At 41.0% G+C, this 16136-nt stretch overlaps 1 protein-coding gene across 8 annotated transcripts in view; it reads right to left on the bottom strand.

Moving 5' to 3' along the window:
- The window catches only part of MAP2K4 (mitogen-activated protein kinase kinase 4), a 180413-nt gene that overhangs the window by 60387 nt on the left and 103890 nt on the right, over positions 1-16136 (bottom strand). For all 8 annotated transcript variants that reach the window (XM_032803817.2, XM_032803759.2, XM_032803783.2 and 5 more), the window contains one exon: positions 8844-9018. In XM_032803817.2, the coding sequence (XP_032659708.1) occupies positions 8844-9018 (175 nt within the window). The remainder of the gene's footprint in view (positions 1-8843; positions 9019-16136) is intronic.

The following is a 16136-nucleotide window of genomic DNA, read 5'->3' as shown; positions in this document are numbered from 1 at the left end:
TTAGTCTGGATCTGTAAAAGCAGCAGAGAATCCTGTGGCACCTTATAAACTAACAGAGGTTTTGGAGCATGAGCTTTCGTGGGTGAATACCCACTTCGTCAGATGCATGTGCATGCATACCCACATGCCTCTGACGAAGTGGGTATTCACCCACGAAAGCTCATGCTCCAAAACCTCTGTTAGTCTATAAGGTGCCACAGGATTCTCTGCTGCTTTTAACCGCACTGTTAAACAATAGAAATACCAATTGAAATTTATTAAATAGTTTTGGATTTTTTTCTACATTTTCAAATATATTGATTTCAGTTACAACACAGAATACAAAGTGCACAGTGCTCACTTTATATTATTATTTTTATTACAAATATTTGCACTGTAAAAATGATAAACAAAAGACAGTATTTTTCAATTCACTTCATTCAAGTATTGTAGTGCAATCTCTTTATCGTGAAAGTGCAACTTACAAATGTATATTTTTTGTTACATAACTGCATTCAAAACCAAAACAATGTAAAACTTTAGAGCCCACAAGTCCACTCTGTTCTACTGCTTCTTCAGCCAATCTCTAAGAGAAATACATTTACATTTACGGGAGATAATGATGCCTGCTTCTTATTTATAATGTCACCTGAAAGTGAGAAAAGGCATTCGAATGGCATTTTTGCAGCTGGTATTGCAAGGTATTTACATGCCAGATATAACTTTTAGATAATGTTTTCACCTCTTAGCTCAGAGAGCCAAAAAGCAATTCATATGCTCCTTCATGCTTCGGTCACCATTCCAGGGGACATGCTTCCATGCTGATGATGCTCGTTAAAAAAATAATACATTAATTAAATTTATGACTGAACTCCATGGAGAACTGTATGTTTCCTGCCGTTTTACCCACATTCTGCCATATATTTCATGTTATAGCAGTCTCAGATGATAAAACATCACGTGTTGTTTATTTTAACACTTTCACTGCAGAGTTGACAAAACGCAAAGTAGGTACCAATGTGAGATTTCTAAAGATAGTTTTAGCACTCGATCCAAGGTTTAAGAATCTGAAGTGCCTTCCAAAATCTGAGAGGGACGAAGTGTGAAGTAGGTTGTCAGAAGTCTTAAAAGAGCAACACTCTGATGCGGAAACTACAGAACCTGAACTACCAAAAAGGAAAATCAACCTTCTGCTGGTGGCATCTGATTCAGATGATGAAAATGAGCAATGCACTAACAAATAAAACACAAAATGGGGAACTGGTTGGTCTCTGTTACAGATCCCAAATCACACAAGGGAACAGGATGACTGGCTCCTGATGCACCTATCTATAATGCGTAAGAAAAAAGCTATGAGATTTTGAGTGACACATGCTGGATATCTCATGATGCCAATATTAAAACATTCTTAGAATTTCTAAATATAGATGACAGTTTCCTAACTCAAAAACTGTTGTATCCAACATGGGGGAATTCTATATTAGACCTCATCTTGACAGATAAAGAGGAACTGATCACAGAACTAAAGATTAATGGTAACTTAGACACAGACCTCATGATCTGATCACATTTATAATGTGCAATCAGAATAACGTCCAGATGAGTGATATATACCCTTGATGCTTTAAAAAGCCAATTTCACAACGCTGAAAACAATTGTGAGTCAAATCAGCTGGGAGGAAGAAATTATATTAGAAAAATGTGAATGGTGTTTGGGAATTGTTTAAGAGCACCTTACTAAGTACCCAAAAGCCACAATTTCACAATTGAGGAAGAAAGCTCTTACTGCTTAAAAAAAATATAAAAAATAATATGTAACAAATGGAATAACAGGGAAATGGATAATAATAACTACAAATCAGATGATAGGACCTGTGGAAAATTGATAAGGGAAGCAAGTGCAAATCTCTGGCCAGCAGACTTAAGGACAATAAGAAGGCATTTTTAAAGTACATTAGAAAAAAAAAAATCCTGACAATAGTATTGGTCCATTACTAGAATTATCATTAATAATGAAGGAAAGGCAGAAGTGTTCAATAAATATTTCTGTTCTGTATTTGGTGTAAAAACAGATGATGTAGCCAAATCACATGATAACACTCTTTTCATTACACCAGTATCTCAGGAGGATGTTAAACAGCAGATACTAAAGTTAAACATTTTTAAATCAGCAGGTCCAGATAACTTGCATCCAAGAGTTTTAAAAGAGCTGGATGAGGACCTTGGTGACAGTTAATGTTGATTTTAAATAAGTCTTGGAAAACCAGAGAAGCTCCAGAAGACTGAAAGAAATGTAATGTTGTGCCCATATTTTAAAAAGGAAGTATTTCTTTACACAACGCCAGAGGATGAAAAGGGGTGGAGTGTTAGGATATAGATAGTCAGGCCGTCTGCAAAGGCCTATACTTTAAGAATCTAGGTGTATTCTTATCACTAAGCTAGTTACAGAGGTATAAAAGAAAGAATCAAAATCACTGTCTGCCATTACAAGGGCCTTCTCTTACTGTGACAGTCTGAGACCTTGTTCTTAGGCTAAGCCTTTGGCTAAGCAGCAGAGGCCAGCCATAAATTGGGAAAGGTATGATCACATCCTTACATTCCAAACTAGTCACATTGAAAGAAGGTGCTACTGGGCTGTTAGGAATACAATCCTGTCCTGATATTCCTATCACCTCCAGAGAAAGGGAAGAGCCTAGAAGATGTAAAAGGAAACTTAGTTTGATAGCATCCTGTCTGGCAAGAACTCACTTATCAATAGCTGGGATGTGAAATCCTCATTTCTGTATTGTTCTATCACTGTAGTCTCCACTTCCCTATTGTTTGTCTGTATAGTCTCTGTCTGGTTCTGTAACTGTTTCTGTCTGCAGTATAATTAATTTTGCTGGGTCTAAACCAATTAAGGTGGCGGGATATAATTGGTTAAATAATCATGTTACAATATGTTAGGAATGGTTAGTTACATTTCAGTAAAATGATTGGTTAAGATAGAGATAAGCAGAACTCAAGATTTACTATATAGTCTGCAGTCAATCAGGAAGTAAAGGGGTGAATGGCAACAGGGAATGGGGGTGGGGGAATGGGAACAGAGACACAGGCAAGGCTCTGTGGTGTCAGAGCTGGGAAGGGGGACACTGAGGAAGGAAACTGGAATCACGCTTGCTGGAAGTTCACCCCCATAAACATCGAATTGTTTGCACCTTCAGACTTTGGGTATTGTTGCTCTATGTTCATGCGAGAAGGACCAAGGGAGTGAGAGGGTGAAGGAATAAACCCCCTAAGAGTAATGGGCTCAAGTTGCAGTGGGGGCGGTTTAGGTTGGATATTAGGAAAAACTTTTTCACTAGGAGGGTGGTGAAGCATTGGAATGGGTTACCTAGGGAGGTGGTGGAATCTCCTTCCTTAAAGGTTTTTAAAGTCAGACTTGACGAAGCCCTGGCTGGGATGATTTGGTTGGGGACTGGTTCTGCTTTGAGCAGGGGGTTGGACTAGATGACCTCCTGAAGTCCTTTCCAACCCTGATATTCTATGATTCTATGATGTTGTGAATGCCAAGACTGTAACAGGGTTCAAAAAAGAACTGGATAAATTAATGGATATTAGCCAGGGTGGGCAGGGATAATGTCCCTAGACTCTGTTTGCCAGAAGCTGGGAATGGGTGACAGGGGATGAATCACTTGATGATTACCTGTTTTGTTCATTCCCTCTGGGGCACCTGGCACTGGCCATTGTCGGAAGACAGGATACTGGGCTAAATGGACTTTTGATCTGACCCAGTATGGCCGTTCTTATGTTCTTATATAATAACATAGATAATTATAGGCCTGTCAGTCTGACATTGATCCCAGACAAGATCATGGAGCTGCTGATACAGTACTCGATTACTACAGAATTAAAGAAGGACAACATAACTAATGTCAGTCAATGGGTTTACAAGTTTGGTTGATAAAGATAATAATGTTAATGTCATACTTGACTTGGTACCGCATGACATTTTGATAAAAAAATAGAAAGATATAAAATTAACATGACACACAATAAATTGATTTAAAGCTGGCTAACTGACAAGTCTCAAAATGTCACTGTAAATGGGAAATAATCATCCAACAGGTATGTTTCTAGTGGGGTTCTGCAGGACTAGTTCTTGGCCCAACATGATTTAATATTTTTTTTAAAAATGAAAGAAATGAAAGAAAACAAAATCATCGAGGATAAAATTTGCAGATGACACAAAAATTGGGGGAGTGGTAAGTAATGAAAAAGGCAGGTCATTGATACAGAGCGATCTGGATCACTAGGCACTAAACTGGGCACAAGCAAACAATATGTATTTTATTACAGCCAATTGTAAATATATACACCTAGGAATAACAAATATAAGCTACACTTACCAGGCTGGGGAACTCTAGCCTGGGAAGCTGAGAGCCTGAAAGAGACCTGGGGGATTCTGGTGGATAATCAGCTAATACAATGCTGTGGCCAAAAAGGCTAATGCAGTCCCTGAATGTAAAAACAGTGGAATCTCAAGTAGAAGTCAAGAGGTTATTTTATCTCTGTATTTGGCACTGGTGCGACTTCTGCTGGAATACTCTGTCCCATGCCGCTGTCCACAATTCAAGGATGATGATAAATTGGGATTCAGAGAAGAGCCATTAGATTGATGAAAAGATTAGAAACACGCCTTATAGTGACTAAAACAACTCAATCTATTTAGTTTAACAACAAGAAGGTTAAGGGATGACTTCATTACAGTTTACAAGTACTTACATGGGGAACAAATATTTAATAATGAGTTCTTCAATCTAGCATCAAAGGGTATAACATGAGCTAATGGCTGGACGATGCGCTAGACAAATCAAGAGGGAGGCTTATGGATAGAGAGCTCACCTTCCTAACTGCTTGCAATTCTAGGAATTTGTTCTGATGAGCCTCCTGGGACAACCACTGACCTGAAATTGAGTGGGGCCTACCAGGGCTCCTTCAGTGGTGCAGAAGGTCATTGGTTTCCTGATTCTAAAAAGCTCTCTTCTAAGAAGGAAAAATGGAGAAGCCCACGGTGCATGTTTTTGTTTACTATGGTATTTCTCTTATTTTTTCCCTTCCCCCCCTCTCTTCCAGTTACCCATTTGGGGTGCTACTTTTTTCTTTTGATCAAGGGACACAAAGGCATCATACTGAAGGTTTGAACGAACTGCCTCAGAAATGGTAGAACAACACCCCAGTCCGCCCCTCCAATGTACTAAGTTACCCAGCCTCAGAGTTTTAAAGACTGCTGCTTCTGCAGCTACTGCATTGCTACTGTCCCAGGTTCTGCCGTGCCCCTTGGAGAGACATGGGAACACATTTATATTTTTTATTTACTTTTAAACATATATATGCAGAGGATCATAAGGGGAAAAGAGGGAAGCAGAGCTGGGCATGAGCACTCATGCTGAAGTCCTTTGCACATGCAGTAAAGCTCTGTGAGCTTTAAAGCCTTGCTGAAGTGTTTTTACACCTGTGCAACAAAATGGTGCACCATCCTCCCTTAATGCTGACATTTCAGTGTAGAATCACAGCCTTTTGGATTGTCCATTGAAACTGGCAGGCTGATGGTGTGAGCAACTAAACAGCCTCAGCAGTAATACTTAGATGAAAGCTGCTTCCAGGCTCAGTAAAATGGTTGGCTAAGCCAAACTAGCATGTGTGAAAGGAAACTAAAAAAAGAAAAAATTAATAGTACCTCTGCCTGCAGATACCAGCTATTTTGGTGGGTACTGGCACATGCAGGCTGGCAGGACGGGCTAGGCTGCTCTGCTGTTTTGGTAAGAAAAGCAGCAGGTGTGGCTACCTAAGGAAGGCCAAACAGAAAACAGGAGCTCTGCTGACACTGATGGGCTAGCAGTATGGGCTAGACCACTTTGTTGCATCCCGCGAAAAAGAAGACTCAGAGAAAGCAGTGGTAAAATGGAAGACTGAGGTAGGCTAAACTTGAGACAGCTGGGGAACAGTGGGCTTACTGGCACCAGGAGGCTAGTAGTATTGGCTGTACCTCTCCGCTGACTCTCTGAGGAAAAGCCAGTGAAAGAAGTGGAAAATGGAAGGCAAGGCCTTGCTGCACAAATGACCTATCTGAGGGAAGCTGAGAGGAGAACAGGCTCAGTGCCCAAACCCCATAGTGCCCAAATGTAAAAAACAGGGAGTAAATATGGGGAAGCTGAGCCACTGGAGTAGGGAAACGGTTTGTTTGTTCATTTTTTTAAAACTGTGGTTTGTTTCTAGCCTGTAGGAGTCAGACCTGGCCTGGAGGTCAGAGAGATCCACTGAGGGGACGGGGGTTCAAAATAGCTACCATAATCAGAACTGGCTATGGCCCTTCCTGGAACAAGTGGGGTAAAAATACCTGGTTACCATGTCAGCCTGAAAGGGATGGAGGGACTGGGTCCTGCGCCATGGATTTTTCCTGCCCCTCTAACGACCAGCCTCCCACAGACTTTAAGGTCAGAAGGGACCATCATGATCATCTAGTCTGACCCACTGCAAATTGCAGGCCACCCACCACCTCCTGTAACAGACAACTCAGCTCTGGCTGAGTTATTGAAGACCTCAAATCACGGTTTAAAGACTTAAAGTCACAGAGAATCCACCATTTACAGACACATTCCTGGGAACTTTATTTCACTCCAGTCAGAACAGAAGACAACAGCCACTGGTCTCTGGCTTGTTACTTCCAAAATGTTATGTTCTGCTGCTGAATGACCAGCCCGCACAGCTGACAGCTTGTCTGCCACATCACTGCTGTTGGAATCGATGCTTCACCTTGGCCTGAATCACCAAGCAGCTAGGAACAGCTGTCTTGGAGAAACTGCAAACCCAGCTCCCGCTGCTGAATTTCACACTCTGCTGCCTGCCACCCTGCTGTAAAGTGGGGCAGGTGGCACACTACTGTGTGGCTGGGCACGTGCAGGAGTTCTTTAATCTTAGCTGGGCCTGCTGCACTGCCATGTTTTTTCTTTAAATACCAGTTTCCTGTTTTCAAAAATCCTCTTCCTGTCCAGGGGGGCACCAAGCAGAGGGAGAAAAACCAAAATACAGTGGGGAAGTCTCCTGCCAGCAGACAAAAAGTGGAGAGGCTTAGAGAACCACACGCCTGCTTCTTCAAGCAGAGGCAAGACACTGGGAGTTGGAATGGAGTCAGTTGTTGGTGGCACACTGTGAGCTAGAGAGAGAAGAGCCTCTCTCTGTGCGAGGAAGGAGAGGAGGGATAACCCAGTGGTGACCCATCATGGAGCACCAGGCGCCCATGAGGGATGACAACAGGGTCAAGAGACTGACCCACCTACCGGACCGCCCAAAAAGCAACAGTCACAGAAATCAGAGAAAGCCGTGTCCAGTGCATGCTCCAGCAGCTAGCTCAGGATCGGCTTTGTGGGGAAAGCTAATTCTAAACAACTTCAACATCAAGGCTCCTTGCCTTGAGGAACGTGGCACAGCCCACCAGCTGAGCCCCATGGTAAGGAGTGCCTCACAGCACTCTTCAGTGGCTCCTTCCACCTCCCACTCACTGGGCTTGATGAGGCTGGGAGTGCTGCAGCAACAGCAAGCTCTGTCCCTGAGTCTGAAAAGGTGCCAAGCATCATTCTGCTATGCCAATCCCAACAACTCCAAAAGGCATAACTGACCACCCATCTGCTGGAAGGAGGGTGCCATGTTGCTGGGGAAAGTAAGAGGAAAGAAGCGATGCTGGAGACTCCAAGAGCATTTTTGTTGTTCCCAGGGGCAGCACATACACAAATCTCGGGCAACGGGGTCTTATCCGCCTCTCTATCATATAGAATGGCTGCTAGCAAGAGGGTTGCAACACGTCCCCAAACTGGCTCCATCCAGTACATCAACCCACTGGGAATTAACATGTCCAGACCCACTTAGACAATGTTTGGAGAGAGAGACCACTAAAGAGAGTGACACGTACATCTAGGTAGTTTGGGTTCAGAGCTCACTTCTACTCTTCCAATGAAGCCAGTGGAGCGTGTGTCACTATTCTGTACCTGTAACTAGATTTAAGAGACGGACATCATTAACTGTTACACAGCAAAAGCAAAGAAGAGAGAATTCATCACTTTCAGAGTGAAACAACATCCACTGCCCATCTCACCCTGAACTGGACCATCAAGTGAATAATCAAAAATCCCCAACAAGGTGCAGTTTTAAAGCAAAGACAAAGATTATTTTATTACACAAGAGCTAGGAAAACAAGATTAAAAAAAAAAAAAGCATGAGTTTGGTGCTGGTGTAAAGTATCAAATGGACAGCCCTGGAGGCAGGTATCTTCTATGTTTCCAGAACTGGCTCAGCAGAGGAGGCACTCCACGCTTCCACATCATGGTGAGAGTGAGAGAGCAGTATGCTCTCTAAACACATGCTCACTCATTTCCTGCCCTCTCTAGTGAGACTGTCAATTGCTGCAGTATGGATACATGTCCAGTTGGAACCAGTTTTTACTCACTAACTCATTTCACAAAGGAAACCAAGCTGCCATTGGATGTTAGCTTGTGCTTACTACCCACCTAGGCTGGATATGAACTAGTGATTAACAGGTGAAAGGCCTCATATCCCATTACCAGTCTCCAGAGCCATCCAATCCCCTGCAGCAGTTGCTTCCTGAGAGGCAGAGGCAGTTTTTTAAAGTGCACAAGCAAGATATAAGACCTTCACAATTCACTTGACAGATATGCCCATTAAACACAGTGTTTTCAGCACAAGTACCCTTTATACTGGAGATAAACAGAACAGAACAGTAGACGGTGACAGACGGATGAACATTAATTCTCCATCACGTTCCATCCTTAATGAACTGAAGTACAAACACAATTATGGGCATCACCTACTTTAACTGCCATAATTTGCCCACTTGGTTTGTGGACCATTTTGTTGACAGAACCATAAGCTCCTCGTCCAATTTCTCCAAGGTCTTTCAAGTCCTCTGCAGTAAAATCCCAATGTTGTTCAGGGGAAATCTTCAATTTTCCTGATGATTCAATGCTGTGTGTTCTCAGTCTCTCTCTGTCAAAAATATTGGGAAGCAATTTTTCCACATTTTAAATAGTTTGTAACTTTCTCTTTTCAGCAGCACTTGATTAAACATTGAAAGAGAGGGGTGCACATAGGCTACAGCAACAATGTGATTCCAGGGAGGATTCTAGTTGGGGATGCAGGGTTGAGGGAGAATGTTATATCAACAAAGAAATACATTTGTTCACAGCTTCAATTAGCTATATGTCTTAACTGCAGCATAAGGCTTAATATGTGTCTCCGATGAGATTCATTCTAATTACTCTCATTTACATGGTTATTTTCTATTGTGCATAAAAATACATCAGGCTTGTAGCAGGACTTGGTATAGCATGCAGAACCAAGATTCTTTAGAGCACTCCTAGTCCCGTGTATACAAAGCTATGCTTGTTACCTCCCCTGCAGCAATGCATTTGCTGGTCACTACCTGTCTTACTTGTATTGCTCATGTTGAACAGAAATCAAACTGAATCTCCTGTTTGTATTAGCAGGTTTATGAAGAACATGTTGATCTTAATGGAAAACTGTAACTTATTTCAAATAGTGCACAATCACTTCATCTAGTTGAAAAAAGGCATTGAAGAGCCATTTTTAATATAAAATATAATGCAAATTGACTATTACTCAAGAAACCAGAAGCTGCCAGACCAAATGTTTCTTGACAAAGTGCCTGAGCCCAGAGTCCTCGGGCACAGAGAGCTCCCATAGCCCTCAATATGAATTTGTCTGTCTAAGGAATGCAGGATGGTGCCCATAGTTTGTGATAGAAGCTACAGAATTCCACAGTTGTTTTAAGGCGCTTCCTATTACCTGTTGCAAATTTTGTTGTTAACATTGATTTAATAGAAAACGTATGTGTATTTTCTACACGTTATTCCTAGTAAATTATAGTGTTTACCTTAAAACAATTGCAAAAGTCTACAGTGTTTCTCATGCATTCATCTGCTGACAAACACTTCCTTGGTTATAAGCTATGCCAGGAGACTGGGCTTCCTCCTTTAAAGTCATATTAATCAAAAGGTCGCTCACACCAGAATCCTCCAGTGTTATGGAGGCATTATATCAGATAGGGACTTGTGAAAGCCAAGGAAATTCTGTCAGACTAGTCACCTGGATACTGATCAATTCATTTGAGCAGTTGATCAAGCAGCTGAAATTCCAGGATTTGGTAAAATGAGCGATAATGAGGAATAGACCTCTGATCCAGTGCTCCAAGTTTCTCAAGATAACTAGCCAAAGGAATAAACATACTACAGTGTATTCCACACTGATAAATACAATAGAACATCTGTCAGTCAGCTGCTGTACATGACACATGCTTTGATATTACTATGGGCCCACATCTGAATTCCTTGGGTATATCTACACAGTTTATGGGAGCAAGTCTTGAAGCTCGGGTTGATAGACTTATGTTAGTGGGCTCATGCTAGCGTGCAAAAAACAGCAAAATGAACATTCCGACTTGGGTTGGCGCTTGGGCTCTGAAGCCTAGGGACAGAGGTTGGCTTCAGAGCCTGAACTCCAGGCCAAGTCTGAACATCAAAGCCAAGTCTACACAGCTATTTTAAGCATGCTGGCCCAAGCCCCACTAGTGCAAGTGTCTGTTGACCCAGGCTGAGAGACATGCTCCCAGCAGCCTGTGTAGGCCTACCCCTTCGGGCTTCATTGGAAGTTTGGTCTTTGTGGGCAGCAAGGTCAGGCCCAAAGTACCCATTTACTGGAACAACAAAGGCTTAAATGACCTCATCTGCTGAGTTCTAGCTTCTTTATGAAACTAGTGTTGCACTTCTTGGTCCTTGAACATCTGCATTCCGTGGACCCAATGGAAGAAGAATCTCACTGAACAGCTTCTCCCAGGAACACTATTTTTCTCTCAGCAACTTTTTGTGATGCTGCTGCTCCCCTTCCCCTGTAACAGCTTTCCTATTCTGATTCCCCTACTCTGCTACTTCCCATCTAAACCCTCTGAAACCCTTGCAGTTAAAACACAATTCAAGTGTGGTCATGCTGATGAAGGCACAGACATTAAGAATACAAAAATCTGCAGAGACCTTATCTGTTCTCGGCCTTCCTTAATTTTTGTGTGTTAAATTCCTCAAAATAAAACACTGCAATAAGTTAGCTTCTGTATGGAATGAACTTAACAAAAAGCAAGGAATGAAAAAAGGAAACAGAAGACAAGAGCGGGTGAAAACAATTAAAAGAAACTAACAGAAGAACAGAACAGAAGAAACCTCACCTCAGACTTTGCCACCTGCCTCTGCTGAACATAAAGACAATTTACTTTGGGAGCTGGGTGATGAGAGTTAGAGACTTCCTTGCTGCTAGCACATTTTGATTTGATAGTAATCTGAAAATGGTTCTGTGTTTGCTGGAAGAAGCTAGTAGGTGTGAACTGCTGCTTTGAAAGGTGCTAGGAAATGGCTCCTCTTGCTCATGTCTTCTCAGCCAGAACAGTAGCAGGACGAACTGGAAGGCAGACATGCACAGTGGTGACACCAAATCCTGCTGATGAAGCCCTGCTGCTGCAGAGTCTGGAAATTTTCTGATGGAATTTTTTCCTGATGGAAAATGCCAATTCGTTGAAAGCAAAACATTTAGCAGAAACGTGTCAATTATGTCAAAATTTTGCTTCTGGGGGAAGATCAATATGGTCAAAGTGTTCCATTTCAACATTTTCACAACAAATTTATTTTATAATATTAAAAATTTTACATGTGGGCATTGGAATGAAACATTTCAATTTTTTAAACAACAAATGCTTTGATTGACTTCAAATTCTTTTTTTTCCCAGGAATTTTGTTTTGAGGCAAATTTCAAATTTTTTTGTTTTCATTCCTTTCTGGAATAGGAAAGGAATTCAAACTCACGGAATTTCCTACAAAATGGAAAATGAGGTTCCTGTTCTGCTGTAGCAAACTGTGCCACTGTCCCTGCAGTGGCAAGTGGAAGACATAAGCAAGGGGGTGGGGGTAAGAAATCTTAGCAATGCCTCTCTCTCTATAGAAAGGATTGCAGGTGCGAAGATGGTGGCATGAAGTAGAGGTGCTCCATGGAACTATAAACATGAAAGCAATCTGCGTTAGTCCTAGTGAAATGCCACTAACAATCCTGATCACATTTTTAATCACCTGTTCAAATGCCCATGTGAAATGGGCATTTGGCCAAATGACATATTTAACACAGTGGCACATGTTTTAATACAGACTTCGTTCATGTAGTAAAGCTCTTAGAAGTAAATATTGCCATTTTCCTATAAGAAGCACAGTCTGGAGCTCAAACATTCCTGTCAGCATTAAAATGTTATGATTTTAGTGATTTCTTCAGTGGAAAGTTAATTTAGGACTTGTCTAATGCAGGGACCTCTACCCCAGTGTAGCTGCACACAAGTGCATACCCCTAAGTAAATGCATTGCACTGGTGCAATATGGGAGTACACTGGTGTGAAACCAGGATAAGTGCAAACCCCACTTAATTCCAGGTCAGTCCATCTACAATAGGGTTTGTACTATTATAGCGATATCAGTGCAAAAAGCCCTAACGTAGACAAGCACTTAGAGCCAGCATTTTTAAAGTCCGCCCTACAAAGCCAACACAGTGAATTCAGAATTAAAATAACAAGAGTAACTCTAGAGAGCAGTGTGAAGGTCAGACAAGAAGGTCAGAAGTAGTTAATGCCAGAATCCAGCTTAACTGCTAGAGGCTGGATTTCAATCACTTGTGCCTAGTGATATATAAGAATCTTTACAGACTTTTTAGGTCATAATATGCCAGCTTTCTCTTCCCCTGTCCACTTCTGCTTTCTAAGGAGGCAATCAAAGTGTATCAGGCCAGGAATGTGAGTAAAAAGCCATTTCCATGCTGGGCATATAACCCTCACAAGATCAAGCTGAATCCCAGGGATGCCCCAAGATGGACTTCGGGGGGTGGGGTGGGGGATTTTAAGATTTATTAGTACTATCACTTTTAATACCCACACACAAGGAGTTAGAGTAACATTCTCAGCTTCAAATAATTATGGATGGGATTTTTAAAGGGGTCCCTTGGAGTTCAGTTCTCATTGAATTCACTGGAATTTGGGCTTTAGTGCCTTTGAAAATCCCTGTCTAGAATGTTAATCCAAAACTATCAGAGGCTTGGGAGTCCCATGGGCTTGAACAGATAAGACAGCTAGTGCTATATGGAGCATTGCATTTGTAAGATGCCAATTTATAGACCTTTCTCCAAATGGTTATTTTGCTTTGTCACAGCAGTTATATTCCAGGGATTAGGAACACCAAGCAAGGCATTTATTCTTCGCAACAGTTGCCCTTTGACAGAAGGAAAAAATGTTCATGGATCCAGCTTGGCATTAGCCACAAGGACTGCTGGAGCCAGGCACCACTGTTCAGGGACAAGGACAGTGTCATACAAATTCAGGACATGAAGTTTGCTAATTGCTAGCTTGGTGAGCTAGATGAAGACAAGAAGCTTGGCAAGTCTAATAAGACTACAAGATTCTAAAACTCTACTGAAAAATAATCATAAACACTAGGGCCATCAATTAATCACAGTTAACTCACTCAATTAACTAAAAAAAATTAATTGTGATTAATCACAGTTTTAATTGCATTGCTAAACAATAATAGAATACCAATTGAAATGTATTAAATATTTTTGGATATTTGTCTATATTTTCAAATATACTGATTTTAATAACAACACAGAATACAAAGTGTGCAGTGCTCACTTTATATTATTATTACAAATATTTGCACTGTAAAAATGATAAAAATAGTATTTTTCAGTTCACCTCATACAAGTACTGTAATGTAATCTCTTTATCATGAAAGTGCAATTTACAAATGTAGATTATTTTCTGTTATATAACTGCACTCAAAAACAAAAAGATGTAAAACCTTACAGCCTACAAGTCCACTCAGTCCTACTTCTTCTTTTCAGTCAATCGCTAAGACAAACAAGTTTGTTCACATTTACGGGAGATAATGCTGACCGCTTCTTATTTACAATGTCACCTGAAAGTGAGAACAGGCATTCACATGGCACTTTTGTAGCCGGCGTTACCAGGTATTTACATGCCAGATAAAGTAAACATTCATATGCCTCTTTATGCTTCGGCCACCATTCCAGAGAACATGTTTCCATGCTGATGGTGTTCATTAAAAAAAAAATGTGTTAATTAAATTTGTGACTCAACTCCTTGGGGGAGAATTGTATGTCTCCTGCTCTGTGTTATGGCAGTCTCGGCTGATGACCCAGCACCTGTTGTTCATTTTAAGAAAACTTTCAATGTAGATTTGACAAAACACAAAGAAGGTACCATGTGTGATATCTAAAGATAGCTACAGCACTCAACACAAGGTTTCAAATTCTGAAAAGAACGAGGTCTGGGGCATACTTTCAGAAGTCTTAAAAGAGCAACACTTCAATGCTGAAACTACAGAACCCAAACCACCAAAAAAGAAAATCAATCTTCTGCTGCTATCTGACATCTGACTCAGACCATGAAAATGAACATGTCAGTCCACACTGCTTTGGATCATTATCAAGTAGAACCCGTCATCAGCATGGACACATGTCCCCTGGAATGGTGGTCGAAGCATGAAGGGACATATGAATCTTTAGGGCAACTGGCACATAAATATCTTGCAGTACCGGCAACAATAGTGATGTGAACTCCTGTTCTCACTTTCAGGTGATGTAAACAAGAAGCAGGCAGCATTATCTCCTGCAAATGTAAACAAATTTGTTTGTCTGAGTGACTGGCTGAACAAGAAGTGGGACTGAGTGGACTTGTAGGCTCTAAGGTTTCATATTGTTTTATTTTTGAATGGATTTTTTTTTGTACATAATTCTACATTTTAAGTTCAACATTCATGATAAAGAGATTGCACTACAGTACTTGTATTAGGTGAACTGAAATACTATTTCTTTTGATTCTTTTTTACAGAGCAAATATTTGTAATAAAAAATAAAATGAGCACTGTACTCTTTGTATTCTGCGTTGTAATTGAAATCAATATATTTGAAAATGTGGAAAACATCCAAAAATATTTAAATTAATGGTATTCTATTATTGTTTAACTGCATGATTAATCACACGATGTTATTAATCATGATTAATTTTTTAATCACTTGACAGCCCTAATAAAAATATTTGCATGTTTTTGGACAGGCATAAATTCATTGTATTGTGGTAATTAAGCTCTACCATTAGTATCTTAGCAGTAGGAATGCTGAAACTTTTAAAAACAAGCATTTCTTAGGCATTGGCGAGAAGTCCTCTGAGAGATAAACAGAGAGGTGGTGGGGTAATTTTAGGCAAACCTGAAGATTATGTGATAGCACTAAGGCCCTACATAATGGAGCAAGGCCAGACCAGAAAGGTGGCATCTGCAAGTATGTGAATCTTCAGTGAGCTCCTTTTTGTTGCTGTGGGTATCAGAGCAAAGAAACCTAAGAGGAAATGTTATGGTGGGAGCATATAACTGGCAAGAAATGTTAGAGACAACAAGAAGGGGTTCTACAAATACGTCAGACAGAAAAGAAAGACCAAGGATGGTGCTCAGTGGAGAAGGTGAGAGGGTAATGGAAGATGATAGAAAGGCAGAGCTGCTCAATGCCTAATTTGTTTCAGTCTTCTCCAAAAAATAACATGTGACCGGACAACTAGTGAAGTTCCCATAGACAATAAAAGGGAAGGGATGCAGACCAGGGTAAGTAAAGAATGTGTCAGAGATATTCTGACTAATCTGAATGAATTCAAGTCAGCGGCGCCTGATGCTATCCCCCCCAAGGTGCTAATGGTTTTAACTGAAGAAAACTTGGAGCCACTGGCAATAATATTTGCACACTCGTGGATGACAGGAAAGGTCACAGAAGACTGTAGAAGAGCTAACGTGGTGCCCATCTTTAACAAGAGGGGAAAGGAAGACCCAGGGAACTACGTACCAGTTGGCTTGACCTCTACAACTGTGAAGCTACTAGAGCAATGTATAAAATATTCAATTTGTTAATACCTGGGGGATGAAGGGGTGATCACTAGCAGTCAGCACAGATTTACTAAGAACCAGCTTGATTTCTTCTTTGACAGGGTAACTGGTTTTGTG

This window comes from Chelonoidis abingdonii, chromosome 13 (genome assembly GCF_003597395.2).
Source record: "Chelonoidis abingdonii isolate Lonesome George chromosome 13, CheloAbing_2.0, whole genome shotgun sequence".
Classification (NCBI taxonomy): Eukaryota; Metazoa; Chordata; order Testudines; family Testudinidae; genus Chelonoidis; species Chelonoidis abingdonii.
The sequence above is the reverse complement of the archived record's forward strand: the minus strand, read 5'-3'. Positions and strand labels throughout refer to the sequence as shown.